At 44.1% G+C, this 20413-nt stretch overlaps 1 protein-coding gene across 1 annotated transcript in view; it reads right to left on the reverse strand.

Annotated features, from left to right (window-relative positions):
• Positions 1–481: 481 nt before the first annotated feature.
• The window catches only part of PPP1R37 (protein phosphatase 1 regulatory subunit 37), a 28850-nt gene continuing 8918 nt past the window's right edge, over positions 482–20413 (reverse strand). The window contains exons 3-14 of the mRNA XM_072125399.1: positions 14771–14868; positions 13920–13965; positions 12929–13029; positions 12513–12632; positions 11419–11569; positions 10239–10394; positions 8926–9038; positions 8692–8833; positions 7389–7555; positions 6379–6949; positions 4978–5073; positions 482–4881 (exon numbers count right to left, since the gene is read on the reverse strand). Coding sequence (XP_071981500.1) covers positions 4979–5073; positions 6379–6949; positions 7389–7555; positions 8692–8833; positions 8926–9038; positions 10239–10394; positions 11419–11569; positions 12513–12632; positions 12929–13029; positions 13920–13965; positions 14771–14868 — 1760 coding nt within the window. The 3' untranslated portion in view covers positions 482–4881; position 4978. The remainder of the gene's footprint in view (positions 4882–4977; positions 5074–6378; positions 6950–7388; positions 7556–8691; positions 8834–8925; positions 9039–10238; positions 10395–11418; positions 11570–12512; positions 12633–12928; positions 13030–13919; positions 13966–14770; positions 14869–20413) is intronic.

The raw sequence follows: 20413 nt of genomic DNA on the forward strand, positions 1-20413 counted from the left end.
CCGCTGTGCAGTCCCAGGGGTTGGGCTTTGGTTTGGATGCATTTCAAAAAACAACATGTGACTTGTCTGTTCTTCAGACTCCTCAGCTCTCACACTGATGTCAACTCACCAGGCCGTGACCTCTGCAAAGAAGCAGGAGGGAGGAGCTGTACAGGAGCACAAAGGTGGGGACTGAGAGCTGAGTCGTCTGCAGCACAGACAAGTCTAATGTTTTTTAAATGCATCCAAACCAAAGCCCAACCCCTGGGACTACATAGAGGATTTTGTCTGGATGTTATAACATAGAATTATATTGCAATGCAAATGCTTAGAGAAAACAGAAAGGCAGATGTGCTCTGCAGCTGTAATGGGCTTCTGTAACCTGTCTTTTGTGAAAATGAGTTCCCTGGTGACAGGTTCCCTTTAAGAAGAGAAGTCCTTAGGCCACCTTCCGCCACAACGGATTATGGCGTTGCTCCATTATAGAAGAGAGACGCAAGGAGACATATAAGAAATCATTTTATTTGACAATAGGAAGAAAACCCTTTTAAAACACAGCACATAATTGTAGGGTGTATATAAGGGGTGACCATATAGGTAAGAAGAGGTGTGCAAAGCAACGTGTAGTGTTTGGATAAGAGGAGGGGGGGCTGTATTGCACATCATTTTAGGTTTGCATTTCTCATGTCTTTGGGGATCATTCCCATTCAGCATTCCAATACTACAGACAAATGGCGCGGCCATCAATAAAAGGAGATGGTTAAAAACAGATGAGCGTGTGCTTCTTCATAATCGATTCCTACACACAGACTTGCATAAATAGCGATTCGTACAATAAATTACAAATAAAATTACTTCTGTAAACATGCCGGTTCCTTACACTGTACCTGACCGTTACACTCCGTGGAAGTGGCCGCTCTCGGCCCACGCTCAGGGGGGTATATGGAGGCTGTACAAGGCCGCGGGTCTAGTACACAGCGATGGGCCGCAGGAGCCTTATTACTAGTACAGAGGAAAAAACTCGTCTTCCATCGAGTATAAACATCATGTACTAGTTCAGGGGCCCCATAACAATGTACGGAGAGAGCGGGGGGAGACCGAGGATCTTCCATCATGTCTGTCCTCAATCTATGGCAGACAACAGACGCTAATGAAGAACATTTCACCCTACAAGTGTCCCTCAAGTAATAAAGGTCCATCATCCCACCTTCCATATAGGTTGTACAGGCCTCTCTCTGACAGTCTTATACAGTGTGAATGATACCTGATCACGTGGATAGTGAAATGTAAGGTATTATGGCTCATATAGCTCGTGTCCTCTACGAACAAGGCCACGTGGGCTGAGAATAGTACTGCATATCAGAACCATGCAATTAAGGGGGTTGGCCACTATACTTCTTAGATGATAGGGGGCAGGATATTAGGTAATTTACCAATACACATCTATTACATGCCTGTCTTCATCAGCCAGATCTTCCTGACCATTGAATGGAGGGTCATGTGATCTCTATCTGTCCACGAACAATCTCCCTGCCAGGACCTTCTGCTAAGGTCCTGGCAGGATGATCAGATAAGATCATATGACCCTCCATCTATGGCCATGTTATGAGCAGTAATGTCTTGCTGATGTGGTAAATGAGAAGAGGCCTCACTTAAAATATCAAGAAAGCAGAACAGAACATTCAATAGAGGTTTATTGGTAGATTACCCAATATCCTACTCCCCACACACATTACAAAATTGTGGCCATCCCCTTTAAATATAGCCGAGCTGTAATACCAAACACAACCTATAGGGGGGGCACTTTAAGCTAATCTGATCTACATTACCCTATTTTTCATGTCAGTGTAGTCCTAGCCTATTCTAGTTTAGACTCAAGAGAGAGAGTGGAGCTGGAAGCATAGCGCTGCATTGTGGTCGGCCCGGGGAACTACAGCTCAGCTATTCAAGTGATAGGTAGCTGAGCTGTTACATTAACAGGGTTGTGCTTCCAAATCCATCGACTGTATTTATTGTGAAACAGTTGAAATCATGGGGGGTCCCAAGTGATGGCCCCTTCAAATCAACTACTTATGACCTAACACATGTCATCAATAAACTGTAAACCCCCTCTAAGAAGTGAGGCAGGAGCCATTTCACTGCATTGCCCATTCAGGACTCTAGGAAAACAGATGGACAACCCCTATAAGAGCTGTAATAGCGGCTTTATTGCCCGTCACAGTCTTCTTGTCTGATAGAAGTTCACTGGCGTGAGGGGGAAACGTTCTGAAGTTGTGCGTTTTATTTATTTGCATCAGCCATATACAATAAAATGGCAGTGGTGCGTCAATTTCGGAAGCATAATCGCCTTTCTCATCACGCGTCTAATGCCGGATGACAATTCTGTAAGGTCAACGCAAACCTGACGACGACTACAATGCATGTGCTCCAACGTAATGTGCAGGTTCTTCACCAAAACCATCAGATCTATAGAAAACTGCGCTTCTCCGGACATGACGGGGGCAGGACAGGACAAACCACATGGAGTTTAAGTGCATATTTCTCTTTACCGGGGGCAGGGAATGGAATGAGCGGGGAAACATTGGTACGGACAATCATCCTTTGGCTCCAGAAGAGAATACAAAGCTCAGATAATGGCTACGTAACACCCAGCCCCGATTGGTGGAATTATAGCATTTCGTACAATTATGCCCCAGTCTTCGTCGAGAGATGACCCGAGTCTATCCGCCCGATTTGCCAACGCAAGAGCTGCATCACATATGGCACGGATCGGCACATGACATCTCTATTCCTAAACGCTCAGTGGTCTCCAACTACTACTCCAAGCATCTCAAAGTAGCTTCGCTTTAGTTAGAGACTGCTGCTCTGTATTATTCCTGCTCCCTAAAACCTAAACTTGGGTACTAATAGCAAGTAATACAACTAATACATAAAAGGAAAGAAAAAAAATGAAAAAAATGAAAAATTAAAACGCAAACAAAACAGGGAGTCCACGTTCTTCACGGATGTGGTCGGATACCTGATTGACAAGACTATTGCCTAAATTTTGCATTCTTCTGTCCATCATCTTTAGTCTAGAGGCACGGGGAAAAAAAATATATTGCAATTTATTTTTTTACAAAAGGGACCTCTCATCCAACCGGCATATAAAAGGGGATGTCCAATAAACTCACGAAGGGGCAATATCCAGCCTACCGAGTCAAATGTGAAACAGCTACTGTTGCTTTCCGTTATCCTCTTGACACACACAAGAAATGCCAGCCTAGCCAATCACTGGCAGAGGCGTGTCACTGCTGAGGCCACTGATTGGCTGAGCAGATACTTTGAGTCTTGAGAAAGAACCAGGGGACCTGGAAGGGAAGGTGGTAAGGAGACTACTAGATCTTTTATGTTTTTGAACCACTTTGAGCAACTTTTTAAAAATGAGTGACCTTCCTCAGACCCAGTTGCTGTAGCTTTGTATTAACCCATTGAGGAAATGGGCTAACTGGGTGTAAAAAAATCTCTGCCAAAACCATAAGGTAACCATAAAACAGCTGCAGATGGAGGGTCATGTGATCTCTATCTGTCCATGAACAATCGCCCTGCCAGAACCTGCTGATAGTATTCGTGATAAGGTCCTGGCAGGGCAATTGTTCATGGACAGATAGACATCATAAACTCACTAAGGGTCAAAAAACTTAAACAGTTGCAATATTCAGCCTACTGAACCTATTTTGAAACAGACCACACCCACCGTTGCTTTCCGTTATCGTTTTGACACACAGGAAATGCCTGCCTAGCCAATCACTGGCCGAGGCTTGTCACTGCTGAGGCCATTGATTGGCTGAGCAGATATTTGGAGTCTTGAGAGAGAACCAGGGGACCTGGAAGGGAAGATCTTAAGGTGACTACTACATCTTTTATGTTTCTGCTTCTAAAGTATCTGAAGCCCTATGCATCTCACAAGCTAAGCCTAAAAAAAGGTGAGCAAAACGGGTGTCCCAGAGGTGGTGAACAAGCAACACAAACATCATTCTACGTCCTGGGTCTTGGTAGGTACGGTCCTTCGTAAAGAGGATGTTGGAAAGAACATGCTTTGGGAGTCAAGCGCTAAAACGACTGGAGCAGTAGAGAAAAAAGTACTAACGAAAAAAAGAAATCCTCAAACGAATGGAATAAATAGGATACTGGTTCCATCAGTCACCGATTCAGCCCTAGTAACATCACATGGCTTGAAGCAGGCAGGCCGGTTATTCACCATAGTCAGAAAGTTTCCACCCCCATATGCATAAACCCCTATATCACCCTATAATATCCCGGCCATAGAGAGCAAAGTTTTTTTTGTTTTTTTTTGGAATACGGTCAGCCTGTTTGAGTCCTCAGAGGCAGACGTTATTGTGAAGTGAGTAATGTAGTGAATGTACCCATAAGTGTTACTCAAGCAGTGGGAAGTATAGAAGGTAAGGCTGAAAACCCTATTAGAATGTAGATGAAGGGATATTCCGCTGAGTGTTGCCAATCGTGAGGGTCAGTTTATAAGTCCGGAGCAGCCCTCTTCCGCAGATTTCCCCAGAACCAGTAACAGTCCAGTGTGTTTATTTTCTCCGTTTGTCCCTTTCTACCGGAACCCGTAAAGTAACCTCATGTCTAACCCAATCTGGGGAACGTCAGCTTGAAGCCAATCAGTTTTTTTTTTTTTAGTTTACTCTGTGCAAATTCCATTACCTGCAGGAACTGTGTCTGCCCTTATTGCCATCATATGGGGAAGCAAATTTAGGATCAGTCCAACGTTCTCAAAAAAGGGAACCCGTGTAATGTGATCCTATAGGGGTCCCATTTCTTAAGGCGAGATGAATGGGGTTGTAAAAAGGATTCAGGGTATGAAGAAAAAGGTAACCCAAAGAGCCGGAAGAATCAATCCTAAGAGGAGGAGGAAAAAGATGTAGATTAATCCACTGTAATGTCAAGACTACATAACACATGGCTTGTGTCACTTTCATCAAGACATAGAGATACCTTATAGTGTTATGACGTTCAGAGACGGGTCTGGTTCTGTGGAGGCTTCACGTAGTAAATCCTCCAACTCTGCGTCGCAATATGCTCCATGAGAATCTGCGATAAGGGAAGAAAAGGGGATACTTAAAAGGGTTTATTTATTGAGTAACTTTTTTTTGGTCTTTATACTAAAAGTCTATACCATTCCATATGGTCTCAGTGCAGCAGAGGAGTCTTCCATTTGGAGGAGGAGTCTCCTGCTCCTTTCCTGACAAGCAGGGCAAACAGCTATTTCAATTGGTTGCTATACAGAGAGGGGAGAGTCCACTAGCACTCACTTTATTCAGGGCTGTGCACGCTGCAGTGTACTTTGAGTGGCGGCACATTAGAACACTGTTCACTTTTATTATACAAATATGTATAGTTAAAGGTTGTTATACTCAATGTTTCCTATTTGCGGTATACCGCGCTGAGAAAAAAATGGGTCCTTATATCGGGTGCAGGCTCAAGAGTAGTTTATTGAACAAAAAATTCCAAAAAAAAAAAAAATATATATATATATATATATATATATATATATATATATATATATATATATATATATATATATATATATATATATATATATTCCCCTGGTTACGTACAAGATAGGTTTGTTCTTAAGTTGAATTTGTATGCAAGACGAAACTGAATATTTTATAATTGTAGCTCCAGGCAAATAATTTTTTTCAAAATTTCATTACAGACGCCTTACAGCTGAATATTGAAGCCTGGGACTAAAATAAAGCATCCAGAGAGCTTCACCAGAGGTCACTGTGGGCAGAGAGCTCCGTCTGTAAGTCGAGTGTCCTTAAGTAGGGGACCGTCTGTACATGTGTTTCACCTCCGCCAGAAGAGGCTTCATTAGGTCATGTGATACATTGTATTTTTGAGCCTTCCCCGTGATAAGGTCCTATTTTTTCTGTGCGGTATATCGTAGATTGGAATCGTTGGATATCACAAGCCGGATGTTATAGCATCGTATATAAAAAGCAGCTGATACATTTGTACCTGCAGCACAACCTCAAAAGGTGAGAGGCTTACAAATATAATTTTTACAGCAAGTTACCCTGGGTAGCACTTGTCTCCTTTTTTTTTGTCGTGGTTTTTGATGACAAAGGAGAGACAACTACAGTACTAAGACAGTACTAAAAGGCAGAATTCTGCTTTTTTTTTTTTTTTTTTTTATCTAGGTGCTCATCCAGAAATCAGACGCACAAGAAGCCCACAGGAGTGCGAGGCCTGAGGTCGCAGAGCACAGCACATTGATTGCGTTGGCTTTTTTTTAGCCCATTGAGGATATGCAGCAGTACATGCTTTATATAAATACCCCATAATGAACATAGAAACGGCCTTAACTCTAAGACTGCACAGAACACCCACCCTTATTATCACAGCATTTCGGTGCCCTTTCAAATTCCGCCTCAAGTCCATTTACAAGGGCAGGACTTCCCGGCGTGGCCGCTCCGGTCATTGAAGAGCCTTTATTCTCCTGAACATCCTTTCCTCCATCCACTGTACTTGAATTTTCCACTCTTGTGACCAAAAATACTTTATGGCCTCTACCTGGACTAGACACGGCCACGGGTGCCGGCGCGCTCTGTACTGGGGGCTCAGGGGGCTTTTCTGTGGTCTCTTTTATCTCTTCTTCATCCTCTGTATCAGAGTCAGAGTCCTGACCTTGGGGGTCTGGGGCAGGAGTAATCTCTTCTTCCTCTTGGACATCTGAGTGAGGTTTGCTGTTCTGGCTGGCAGTGTTGGGGTCCTCAGTAGCGTGGCTGATCTCCTCCGGGGCAGTGCATGTATCCTCTTCCTCTGCGGCGCAGGCGATCTCTGCCATTGATGCCGAGTGTTGGAGACGCTCTTCCTTCTCTTTGGCCAAGACAAAGTTTCTTCTGCAACCATTCTGAATTTCTGCGAGCAAAGCTTTCTGTGTTTCTATGAAGCTCTTCACCTGTTAACACAAGTAAGTTTGTCACTGAAGCAATAACTCAACAATGTTTTACCAAACATATTCCTCCAATTTGGTCTTGGGACTGGAGGTTGGTGGTGGGGAGGGGGGCTGCGGTGTTCATACTAAAGTGTCCTAATACTAAACCTCATCACCCACTCAACCTTGGGACAAGCCCTCAATTATCAGCACCAAACTCTCTATTCTGCCTGACGCTGGAGTTGGTAAGTAGATAGGGATGCCTAGGACCCGGCCATATTTATGGGGAAACATAGATCATGCTCTATCTTTTTCCTGGAGACAGTATAGTGGCACATGTGTGCTCCCCGTACCAAACCCGGGTGCCATAGGCGTCTATAAGGACATAGATTGTGCCGGCATATACACCCCCAAAACGTTTGAGTGCAAGGGGCCTAAGTGATTACATAGAGATAACTCTTACAGCCTCTTTTTTGGGTTCTCGGTCCAAATCCAACCTAAGCAGAGATTGGTTGACCCGAAGAGCCAACGACAAAGCCATCAAACCTCCGGTCTTGATTTCATTTTCCCTCAAATCCAGACGCAATAAACGGGGGGATTCAGCTACAAACTCTGCTACAGCTACAGCACCTGGAAAGAGAATAAGGTATATACTGTGTAGCAGCTCTACTATTCAGTATAATATTCAGGAACGCACTGAATGTATTAATGAAACGTGACGGTGGTACTGACATTGCAGAAGAATGAATAGCGCTCCCTATTACTTCACACTGCTCATTATTGGGAGGCTCTTTACTACCCATTTCTTCACACAAAGAAATGAATCCTTCCAGTAATGATGCCCAGTGATGGGATACATAGCAGCACATTATTACAGGTCTTGTCACTGTATTTTGAAGGTCAATTTTCTCAATCTTGCAGGACAAACGTCTCTAGATTCTTAAATATACTCAGGATAACAGATAATAACAGTGAATTAGAGAATGTGTTAACAAAAATACAGTATTTCACAGATATAAGTCCAACCTGTCTCTGTCACTCCTTGTGTACACAATTTGGTTGCCCCGGGATCCGACCCCAATTCAGAAGTCTAGGGTCGGGAAGGACATTTTGTTCTTCTGACTGTTGCAACGAACTCCGCTCTGCCTGACATATACACACACACACACACAAAAAGACACACACACACACACACACACACACACACACTGCCAGCAAGCAGTGTGAGGAGAATAAATCTACAAGCTCCAGACAGATAAGGTCTTTATCCATAGGAGGTAGGCATATAGCAGAGCTAACAGTGTATGTTATGGCTGTGATGTCAAAGCTGAGAATGACATGTGTTATATGCATCTCATGGATCTCATCATCTCTGATCTGTCTCACCTCGCTTTCCATTTGACAGATACTTGTGAATGTTCAGAAGCTAAATAAAAGTGTATATAAACCTGGACCCTGATAATCTAAGCACATTGTCAGCACAAAGCATCTCATAGCACTAGAGGAATATTTAAGCCCACACTCTGGAATCTTACACTGACCATCATTGAGTGATAGTTTTATTGCTGTTTTAGCTCCTGAGTAAATTTGTAAATTAAGGGGTTGAAAATTATCTTTATTGTGTCTCTAGGGGATTAAAATTTAAGAATTTTCTTTCATGGGCAAAACCTTTTTACAGAAAAAAAGCCAATTACAAGTAATGGGTTAAATGGTGTTTGATTAGATTAGTACTGATGCTAACATTTATAGCAATGTTAAACCTTTACCTTCACAGGTGAGTTTAGCACATGCCAGCCCAAGTCGAAGAACACTGCGGTTTCCAATCAGACCATTCTTAAGATGGCGGACACCTTCATTGCCGATTGCATTATGACCCAGGTTTAAAGTCTCTAACGTCTGTGTGTGAGGCTGAGACAAAGAGAGAAAAAGAAATAATCCTTAACACATGAGAAGGCAAGACATGGAGACAAATCTAATAGTCGACTTCTATCAGATCTTACCAGACACATACTCATGTAGACCATCCCAGCGTGAGTCAACTGGTTGTTCCAAAGAACAAGGGTGACCAGTCCCTGGCGCTGCTCCTTTATCCCCTCACAGATATAGGCCAGACCTGAAAGTTGGGAAAGAGAAAGTTGAGAAATAGAAACTCTTTTTATGGCCTTTACTCCAGAAAATCAACTGTGACATATGTTGTCTCTTTCCATTTAACCTTTTGGAGGTTAAATGGATCTTCTAAATGGGCCGACATAAGTCAAGTACCAGTCTATAAGATGTGTCCAGTAAGTGAAAAAATATACAATGCAGTTTTACTATGGGAGTCTGCAAGTGATGTCACTTTATGCCCATACAATAGCATCCATTGGGGGTATATACCTGGGGCCAAGGTCTACTGTTGAAGGTCTACTGTATTATCCTTGAGCGGCTACTCAGGTCTCTAGGCTTTCACAAAATGGACAAGCAAGAGACATATAAATAAAGATTGCCATACTCTATGTGCGATTCACTCTTTTAAAATAAACAGAACATATTGTGCTGCTCGCCCTTTTCTTTCCAAAAATGATTGTCAAAAATCTTTTTCAGCTGCAGTGATGTGGAGAAAGACTTACCTCTTCCTGTTTCTGCCCTGAAGCAAAGTCAAATTTATGTTGCCCACAGTTTCCATAAAGGCTTGTGTTCTCTCATTAAATAATTTAGCATTAAATCTGGTGAGATTTCTACAATTAAATCCACGGAGCTCTGCACACAGGATTCATGGCTAGCGCGACTAGCCTGGTAGATTTCATCACATGCAGCATATAATAAGTAGTCGAAACCAGCAGTGAAACGGTTACATGAAGTGTTCAGTCTGTGATGTGTGGGCACTAATGGTTTATAGTTTCTCTGTTGTGCAGAAAGAGCAAAAGATGGGGGAGAGGGCCGCAGAAGAGTGTATGATACAGCATGAAGTGCAGAGAGAGTGTTCGGCAGAGGTACGGAGGGAGCAATACTGAAGAGGGAGACCTTGTACTTCACTATTCTGCTTAGGAGACTTTTGCCTCCACAGCACTGAACACACTCAGCTACATACAGAAAGCTCTGTCACATGACCACCCCCTACTCCCTCCTGTGTGAGCAGGAGACAGTAGCCCCCTGTGTGTTTGCAGCTCAAAACAACTCTACAGAATCACAGGAGAATTCAGCTCAGCCAGGAGACACAGCTAGTGCAGAGGCAGGCTGAACTGAGGAGAATGGCAAAGAAACTGCTTCATATATCAAGATACTACATAAAGTTGTTTTACATCCCAAGAGCAACATAGACACTATTACTCACCCGAGTCCATAATGTGGTTGTTCCGCAAGTCCAGGATCTGTATACAGCTGTTGAACTTCAGTACATTTCCCAGCTGGGATGAGTCCTGTAGGCTGTTCAGTCGGTTGTCAGCGAGGTAAAGCTCCCGTAATACTATGTTCATCTTCAAAGCCGTGGCTGAGGTGGGAGAACATATTACAGTGCCAGAGAAGTGCATGAGATTTTAACATTCATCCACATATTGCAAGCAAAATATTAAAACTACAGAAAGATAATTTCTTAAAGTACAACTCTAAAGTATAAAAACTTTTGCCTGAGCGAAAATAAGCAATTCTCTAAATTTATTATAATTAGCCATCGGCAGGTGTTTAGCTGCTGGCAGAGTTTTACCTTGCCCCCAAGCCTAATCTCCAATTGCCATGGGCAAGCGTATAGTACAGCTAGAGAGGACAGGAAGGTTGTTGAGATGGTCTGTAGTGATGTTACAACCATGTGACTCATCACATGCTTCAGGCCGGCCAATTACAAATAAGCTGTCCTGCATCACTTGAAACTATTTAGTTCGATGCAAAGGACCTGTAGTGATGTCACAAGCATGTGACTCATCACATGCTTCAGATCAGCCAATTACAAACATGCTCTCGTCTTCTGGTTTCAGTGGGGGGGGGGGGGGGGGAGCGGATGTCACAACCAGGAAGTGCTCACCCACATCAGGAATGGCAGAATCTGAATCTAATTTTATATATACCAGATCTATCTCGGGCTAGGAAGAAGCCAGCAGCATCATACAGGTATTGTTGGAACGGTTGTCCCCGGCTGTTCTAACATTTTTTTTTTTGTCAGTAACTTTACAGTTATGCTTTAAATGTATCCAATTCATGTAATAGATTAAGTTCATACACAGACCTACAACTTCTGCAAACCCACATTCACTAGCTCCACCACAAGTAGAGTGACACCGTGATCTGCGACTGGGTACCATGTGGCACAGCTACACATATGATGCCATACGGCACTAGCCTAATGCATGAATGCCCAATAAAGGCAGAAGGGGGATTGACATCTTGTAGATCGGTGTGGACGTTCCACATAAAAACATGCTGAAGCCTCCAGTGACAAGTAGCTGCATGCAGGTAAGAGTCTTTGGTTCAAGGGATTGAAATGAAGACAATATCTGTAGCAGAATCGATCAGTAACTCACCCAGTAACATCAGGGGTCTCCCAGAGAGACTGGTGTTTTCAAGGTGAAGGACGGTTAAACTGCTGCTGATGCGTAATGCCCGGGCCACGAATGGTGCCGAGTGATCCAGTAAGGGGGTATTTCTAGCATCCAAATACTGCAGGCAATTTGTCTGTACAAAAACACAAAAGCTTACAGTTAGGTTAAAGGGATATTCCCAAGATGACAAGATTCTTAAATATGCTCAGAAAAAAACAAAATAACACATTCTCCAATTCATCGTTATTAACAAAAATACAGCATTTCACAGATATAATTCCAACCTGTCTCCATCACCTCCGGTGCATACAATTTCAAGTTGCCCCTGGATCCGACTAATTCTTTTGACTATGGTCGGATTCTTCTTATGAATAGCTTCTCCTGTCTGCACACTGCAGTGCTCTCTGCCTCCTGCCCCTCCCAGTCTTGCAATACAAGACTAGCTCAGACACAGGCACTTCCTGCCAGCAAGCAGCAGTGTGCAGAGACTTACTCTACAAGCTACAGATAAGATAAGGTCTGTATCCAGGGGAGGGAGGCACTCTGTGTGCATTTTAGTTGAGATGGAATGGAGCTAAAGCGTGTTATTGTGTGTTATATCCATCTCATGGATCTCTCACCTCTGATCTGTCTCCTTTTTCTGTGTGTCAGATATTAGTAGAATGCTCAGATGCTTAAATGAAAATGTAGCTAAACCCTGTACCCTGATAATCTAAGCACATTGTCAGTACACAGAATCTCATAGCACTGAGGAATCATGAAGTGTCTGCTTAGAGAGTCCCCGCCCACACTCTGGAATCTTACACTGACCATCGCTGAGTTATAAGAGCTAAAACAGCCAAAAAACTGAGTAAAACTGTAAGTAAGGGGGTTAAAAATAAGCTTTATTATTTCATGGGCAAACCCCTTTAATAACAGACGTGCCAAATTATTATGCAAAACTCTAACGCTCACTAGATGGCGCTATTCCTTTGCATTCTAGATATAGCGCTAAGTGCAATATAAACCAATTAGAAAAAGTCATAAAAATAAACTTCTGGCATCCGATACAGGATAGAGAATAGTCTGAACCTTACCTTACGCATCATGTGAGCGGCAGCCTGCCATCCCCGAGTGCCAATGTGCTTGTTGAAGGAGATGTTGAGATGCGTGGCTGACTCATAATACTCAATCATGTCGAATAAAGCGGAGGCTCCCTGTACAGGGACACAGAAAGTGAATGATAAAACTGAAGGGGAACGACGGCGACCTCCTAAACTAGAGAGGGCGAGTATAGCAAGATCATTTCTCTCATAGGACTATCGGGGGAGATTAATCAGAAGTGTGAGGTCAAACTGTTCTAGTTGCCCATGAAAACCAATCAGAGCTCAGCTTTCATTTTATAAGTAGCTGTGGGAAAGTGAAAGCTGAGCTCTTATTGGTTCCCATGGGCAACTAGAACAGTTCTCCTCTCAGACCCTTTCCATTTAGCGCAGGATTCCTAACAACTTACGTCCTCGTCCAGGTTTGTTTGCTCCAAATCCACCATTTTAAACTGCACCCGCTTGAAGATTTCCTCCAGCGCCTCGCATGCCTTATGGTCCAATTTCTCACCTGTAGAAAATAAAATTCATACATGCATAAAATACATCTAGTCGGAGGACAATGCAGTCTAATGTGAGACTCCTTTCATGTGTGCATCTGCCCGAGGTGCTGCCTGGAGCTATATATCAAAGGATATAGGAGCCTATGACCTGGAGAATGTTGTGGGCATGCTCTGTGACCTGTCCTGAGGTCAGGGGGTCTGCCTTGACCATTAAAGACTATGAATAGGAAGTAGAAATAGGAACATTTACAATGAAGACTGTATATATATTTTTTTTTCATAGTTTTTTTCATAGTTTCTACGGTTGAAAAAAGACACTTGTCCATCAAGTTCAACCAAGGAAGGGAAGGGATTGGATGAGGAAGGGATTTAGGGGAAACAATCCTATATAACATAACCATCAATGTTATTTAGGTGTAAAAAGGCATCTAGACCCTTCTTGAAGCTCTCTGCTGTCCCTGCTGTGACCAGCGCCTGAGGCAGGCTATTCCACAGATATATATAATGTATACAGTCATAGATTTGTAATGATGAGTTCTAGTGACTAGACAGTTTCTCATCCGATTTATCTTATTGGCTTCCAAGCACAATTGCCTAATGTATGTATACACGAGATATAAGCATCACTGGACTGACACCTATGAAAGGAAGTGGTGAAACATTCTCCCTAAATGGAAAATCTCTTGTTTTATCGCAACAGCTTCGATGTAGACTGATGTGTTTCCATGGTAACAGACTAAAACAAACAGATGTAGTCGGATGCTGCAGTCACACTCGCACCCATAAGACGGTTCTTACTAACTTACATTCTGTAGGTTAGCAATACATTGAGGACAGGTGGATAGTTATATGACTGATGAATACGGTCTTGTTGGAATGAAGAAGGAAAAACCCTTACCCTTGAGATCCAGGCTCTCAACCCTCCCTGAAAGATCAGTCAGATCCTGCAAGACATGAAGAAACCTAAAATTAACCATTCACACATACAGCCATGCTACAATCCTTCACTCACATGAACACACTCAGCACTGCTATGTCATGCTATGTCAACGATGATCAATTGCCATGACAGCCTAGATTTTTTTTTTTATAAAAGATGCTGCTTCAGATCTGTAACAGTGTGCCAGCGGCACACTATGACAGATCTATAGCAAGTTCTCCATATACTGCAACACAGTAGTATTGTAGTATGCTACAATACTACTATATTGCAGTATATGGTAGGAGCCATCAGACTACATAGGGTCAAACCCTGGGGGTGCAAAAAAAAAAAAAAAAGTAAATAATAAAGCCCCATAAAATATCAAATCACCCCTTTTTCCCTAGAACCAATATTAAACAATTAAAAATATAAAATTAAAAACATGTTCAGTATCAGCCCAAAGGTCCCGAAATGTATTCCTGCCGTTGAACCTTGTAATGGAAAATAACGCCCAAATATCCGAAGCCACTTTATTGCCATTTTGCAACGCACTAAAAATGTTTAGAAAAAGTTATCAATATGTCAGGCAGTCCCCAAAACGTCCTCTTGCAACTCTGGTTGCACCAATTTCACCGCATTTGGAATTTTTTCCCCCTCACTTCTCTAGTACGCAGCATGGAATAATAAATACTGTCACTACCAAGAACGATTTGGAACACAGAAAACAAGCCCTCACACAGCCCAGGGGTGGGAAGACTGGAAGTCTCGTCTACATCCCTCCTCCATCCATTGCTCCATTGCTCATTCCGCACGCTGCACACCTTTACCTGAAGCTGCCGGATAAGCTTTGGAATCTGCTTGCAGTTCAGTTTCTGGCAGGCCTGGGTGTAGGACGTGATGACATCTTCCACAGTCACGTTCTGGGCTAAAACAAAATACAGACAGAACATTCATCCATTAATGCAGGTATGGAAAAGGGGCATTTTTAAAAAATAAAATTAAAAGAGAAAATTGGTTAAAAATTTGCTGTGGAATTTGCAGGCAGATTTGTCTGGAAACTATGGATTTGAGCTTCCCGTATACATCAGAAGAAAACTGCAAATATGCCAAATTTGGTGGGTTTAGCGACTGTATGGGGCTCTCCAACTCACCCCCGATGATATCAGAGGAGACAAGGAGCGTTTCGTTATCTACTGGCAGAAAACTTTGGCACCGTTTTTTTTATTCATTCACTTCACACTTTTATCCAAGCTGAGAGTCCGGAGAGGTAACGCTGGCTGAACACTAATATACAACATACTTACCTTAAAGGACATCTATCACCAGGATCAAAGGTTGTAAACCAAGCACACGGACATACTGGTGTGTGCCCCCTCTGACAGGATCTGCATTTCTTTCAGCTACTTATACCCTTGTTTTAATCAAAAAAGGCTTTAAAATTATGCAAATGAGCTTGAGGGGCTTCAGGCTCCATTAACACCTATGGAGTCTGAAGCCCCGCAGGCTCATTTGCATTATTTTAAAAGCCTTTTTTTTGTAAAAACAAGGGAATAAGAAGCTAAAAGAAGAGCAGATCCTACCAGAGGGGGCACACACCAGTATGTCCGTGTGCTTGGTTTACAACCTTTGATCCTGGTGGTAGATTTCCTTTAAAGGATATTTACCAACAAGATGAAGGACTGTAAACCAAACACACCGATTTTACAAAAAAAGGGCTTTAAAAAATATGCAAATCATTTGCATAATGTTCAAGGACTTTTTTTTTTTTTTTTTTTTTTTAAACAGGAGCATAAAATTCTAAAAATAAATAAAAACCGGATCCGGCCAGAGGGGGAGCACACCAGTATGTCCATGTGCTTGGTTCACAGTCCTTCATCTTGGTGGTAGATGTCCTTTAAAGGGGTTGTCCATATTCAGCAAATTAATGTTATTGTTTGTATAATAAAAGTTATTGGATTTCCTAAAATACTTTCTGCATAAATTCCTCACAGTTTTATAGATTTCTGCTTGCTGTCGTTCTATAGGGAGTGTCGTTGTTTACTTTGTGTCGATAAATACTGGTCACTGGTCATGTGATATCACACAGATGCAGGGCTCGTTATATATATCCCTGGTCATGTGATGTCACACAGATGCAGGGCTCGTTATATATATCCCTGGTCATGTGATGTCACACAGGTGCAAGACTCGTATCACACCTCTGATTACTGTAACGAGCCTGACATGAAATGACCAGGGACAGGAAGTAAATGCTGGAGCTTCCTATAGAATGACAGCAAACTGATCTAGAAAACTGAGAAATTGATACAGAATATTTGAAAATTGTATAATTTTTCATTATTATTTCTGAAAGTGGACAAACCCTTTAAATGATGCCTTGTACTCAATAACAAAACCCTTAAAAGGAAATCTACCATCAAAATCCATAATGATAAACCAGGTACACACTAAATCCAGGCAGCATGACTGTGGCAATTATCTTGTATTTGTTATCCATGGCCTCCTTCCTTTTAAAATCAACTTTTCAAATTATGCTATTGAGGCACAAGGGCTCTGGGGGGAGGTTCCATAGCCCCTCAGTGCTGTAGCTTCACAGGCTGTTACAATGAGCAGAACAAGTCTCCCCACCTATGCACTTCCTGTTGCTGATAGATTACACAGTCAGAGGGAGGGGGGAGAGAATGAGGTGAAGCGATAAATGTTCACCTCACAGTAACAACCAATCAAAAGACATCACTGAGGAGCTCTAGTAACACACTCAGAGCCCCTCAGGATCATTAGCATAATTTAAAATGTTTACCTCTAAACCATAATTAGCTCCTGAATATCATCATATATGAGGGCAGGACCGGAGCGTTGTGGTATAAACCTCACATAAGGAATAGGACTGCTCAGTCTCCCTACTACCCCAGTCATTCCAGCCTAGGAGAAGCTATTTACAGCCGCCTTTGATGGGATTACCGGATTCCTCAGGAATTACAACTTCACAAAGAGCATCTGACAGCCGCCGCCAGGAAAGGGGGGGGGGGGGTTGGGGGTCATATTCACAAAATACAAACTTCTTTTATTAGTTCATCCCGAACTAATATCATATCTGTAAAATAGAAGCAAATGCCCGGCACAGCTCACACCCGCAGGTAACACACTGTTCCCCTAAAAATTTCATACAGAAAAAGGGAAACTTATATCCAAGTTAGGAGAACGCAGATAAACGCGTCTTATTAATGACCCGTCTCATATCATGTGCACATCCAGCACAAAGAGAGTCTTGTGATAGAAACATCCACATCTGTGTAGGAAAAATTCATGCAAATAAGGCAGGACCCGAGCGATGCAAGTACCCGACACATACCTGGAGACTGGCAGCTCTGGTAGAAGGGCAGGGGGGGGCATTTTTGAGAGCAACCAAAAAGCTGACACTGGCCTGTATGCGACTCCTAGCAACCAATAGTCAGAGTGCCCCACTCCAGCAGCCACACTGTGCCCCCCAGCAGCCACAGTGTCCACACAGTGCTACCCAGCAGCCACAGTGCTCCCCAATACCCCCCAGCAGCCACAGTGCTCCCCAATACCCCCCAGCAGCCACAGTGCTCCCCAGTACCCCCCAGCAGCCACAGTGCTCCCCACTACCCCCCAGCAGCCACAGTGCTCCCCACTACCCCCCAGCAGCCACAGTGCTCCCCACTACCCCCCAGCAGTCACAGTGCTCCCCAGTACCCCCCAGCAGCCACAGTGCTCCCCAGTACCCCCAGCAGCCACAGTGCTCCCCACTACCCCCCAGCAGCCACAGTGCTCCCCACTACCCCCCAGCAGCCACAGTGCTCCCCACTACCCCCCAGCAGCCACAGTGCTCCCCACTACCCCCCAGCAGCCACAGTGCTCCCCACTACCCCCCAGCAGCCACAGTGCTCCCCACTACCCCCCAGCAGCCACAGTGCTCCCCACTACCCCCCAGCAGCCACAGTGCTCCCCACTACCCCCCAGCAGCCACAGTGCTCCCCACTACCCCCCAGCAGCCACAGTGCTCCCCACTACCCCCCAGCAGCCACAGTGCTCCCCACTACCCCCCAGCAGCCACAGTGCTCCCCACTACCCCCCAGCAGCCACAGTGCTCCCCACTACCCCCCAGCAGCCACAGTGCTCCCCACTACCCCCCAGCAGCCACAGTGCTCCCCACTACCCCCCAGCAGCCACAGTGCTCCCCACTACCCCCCAGCAGCCACCGTGCTCCCCACTACCCCCCAGCAGCCACCGTGCTCCCCAGTAACCCCCAGCAGCCACAGTGCTCCCCAGTAACCCCCAGCAGCCACAGTGCTCCCCACTACCCCCCAGCAGCCACCGTGCTCCCCACTACTCCCCAGCAGCCACCGTGCTCCCCACTACCCCCCAGCAGCCACCGTGCTCCCCAGTAACCCCCAGCAGCCACAGTGCTCCCCAGTAACCCCCAGCAGCCACAGTGCTCCCCAGTAACCCCCAGCAGCCACAGTGCTCCCCACTACCCCCCAGCAGCCACAGTGTCCCACAATGCCTTGTGAACTGCCAGGCTTTGCAATTATTATCTCCTTATTTAAAGGGGTTTTCCACTTTACCTCATGTTTTTTTTTCGTGGACAGGATATTACATAAGTTGCTAATATACATCTAATTTTTCTTGATATGTAAAGTGAAGCCTCCTGTATTTTACCTCATTAGCCAGAGATTCCTGCCCTTGGCTTCAGATGGAGGGTCATGTGATCTCTAACTGTCCATGAGCAATCACCCTGCCAGGACCTTATGATAATATTCATGAATACAAGATTAAGGTCCTGGCAGGCCGATTGCTCATAAACAGAGATCACATGACCCTCCATCTGCGGCCATGTTATGGTCAGGAATCTCTGGCTGATGAGGTAACAGACGGGAGGCTTCACTTTACATATCAAGAAAGCGGAACAGAACTATTACTAGAGGTGAGGAGTAAAAAAAATCTGGAGGAAAAAAAATCTATGACTTGTGCATTCAGGCAAATCTGAAAACTTTGGGAAATTTGGGAAAGCAAATTTCCCAATCACTTCTACCCTCTACTTATCTGTGTTTGAATCCGGCGTGTCAGACCCGCGAGTCCCATGGAACATTTTATTTCGGCTGGGCTGACATTACAGGTCATCATTGTTGACATTCCTGGGTAAATAACTTGTCTTTTTATATTTCCTTGCACTAACAAGACGCCAATTAATCGTGACCTTGGTACAGAACTAACAAACGCCACAACATTTCCCGTCTTGTCGCTCTCGTAGACGTTTGCCCTAGTTGTGGTTTGTGATTCCTTCTCCGCAGACCTTCTGTCCTTCCTTATCATCTGTTGTCGTGAACCAAAAGAAACCTAAAACACAAACCATAAGACCAGCAGCCGCGCACCAACAGGAGGTGACAGGTTATAGCGGTGCCTGACAGATGCATGATGGGAATTGTAGTTTAGGTAGGACTCAATTATTACAAAGTTAGAGACGCGGGGACTACAGAGCGAATTTTTCTCGATTCTTGCAACATTTTATGGATGAGAGTTTGGTGCAATCTTCGGCCTCACAATCCAATCGACAATTAAGCTTATTTTTTTCTGACTTATTTCAATATTAATGCATATAAATATCGCTTATAGCACATAGGGGTGTCAGTCTTCTGGAGGGACGTGTGAACTTTGTGCCAGGTACTTACTATATCAGGGATTACTATGTACTACCATGTCTATCATCTTGTACAATTAATGACTCTCTATTTTTAAGTATGCATTATATCTGGCACCCAAGAATAATTGCATACATTATTGATGTTTTCACTTTTCTCTAGGACACGTCCCCCAGCAGTTTTATGTTGTTCTTTTCAGCATGGCTGACATTTCTATAGAAGCCTTGTTCCCATGTATTTTAAACATATTGGGGGGTCATTTACTAAGGGCCCGATTCGCGTTTTCCCCTACGTGTTACCCAAATATTTTCGATTTGCGCCGATTTCCCCTGAATTGCCCCGGGATTTTGGCGCACGCGATCGGATTGTGGCGCATCGGCGCTGGCATGCATGCGACGGAAATCGGGGGGACGTGGCCGAACGAAAACCCGACGGATTCGGAAAAACCGCCGCATTTAAAACAAAAAAATCTGTCGCGGAGCTTGCACTTACCTTCACTCAGCCCGGCTCGGTGAACTCCAGTGCGTTCCGATGCTTTTCAGCGCAGCAGCGCCACCTGGTTAGAGGAACTACCTTAATGAATCCCGGCCGGACCCGAATCCACCGCAGAGAACGCGCCGCTGGATCGTGAATGGACCGGGTAAGTAAATCTGCCCCATTGTGTATAATGAATAAAATTTAAATTTTTTTGCATAATACATCTATGGAATTCTGGCATCTTTTCCTTTGTATGTTTTGAGGATGAGATGTACGTTCACCCAAGTCACTGCCCCATGATGTGTAAGCGCCACTCAAATTTCCAATATA

The sequence above is a fragment of the Engystomops pustulosus genome, chromosome 9 (genome assembly GCF_040894005.1).
Source record: "Engystomops pustulosus chromosome 9, aEngPut4.maternal, whole genome shotgun sequence".
Taxonomy (NCBI): Eukaryota; Metazoa; Chordata; class Amphibia; order Anura; family Leptodactylidae; genus Engystomops; species Engystomops pustulosus.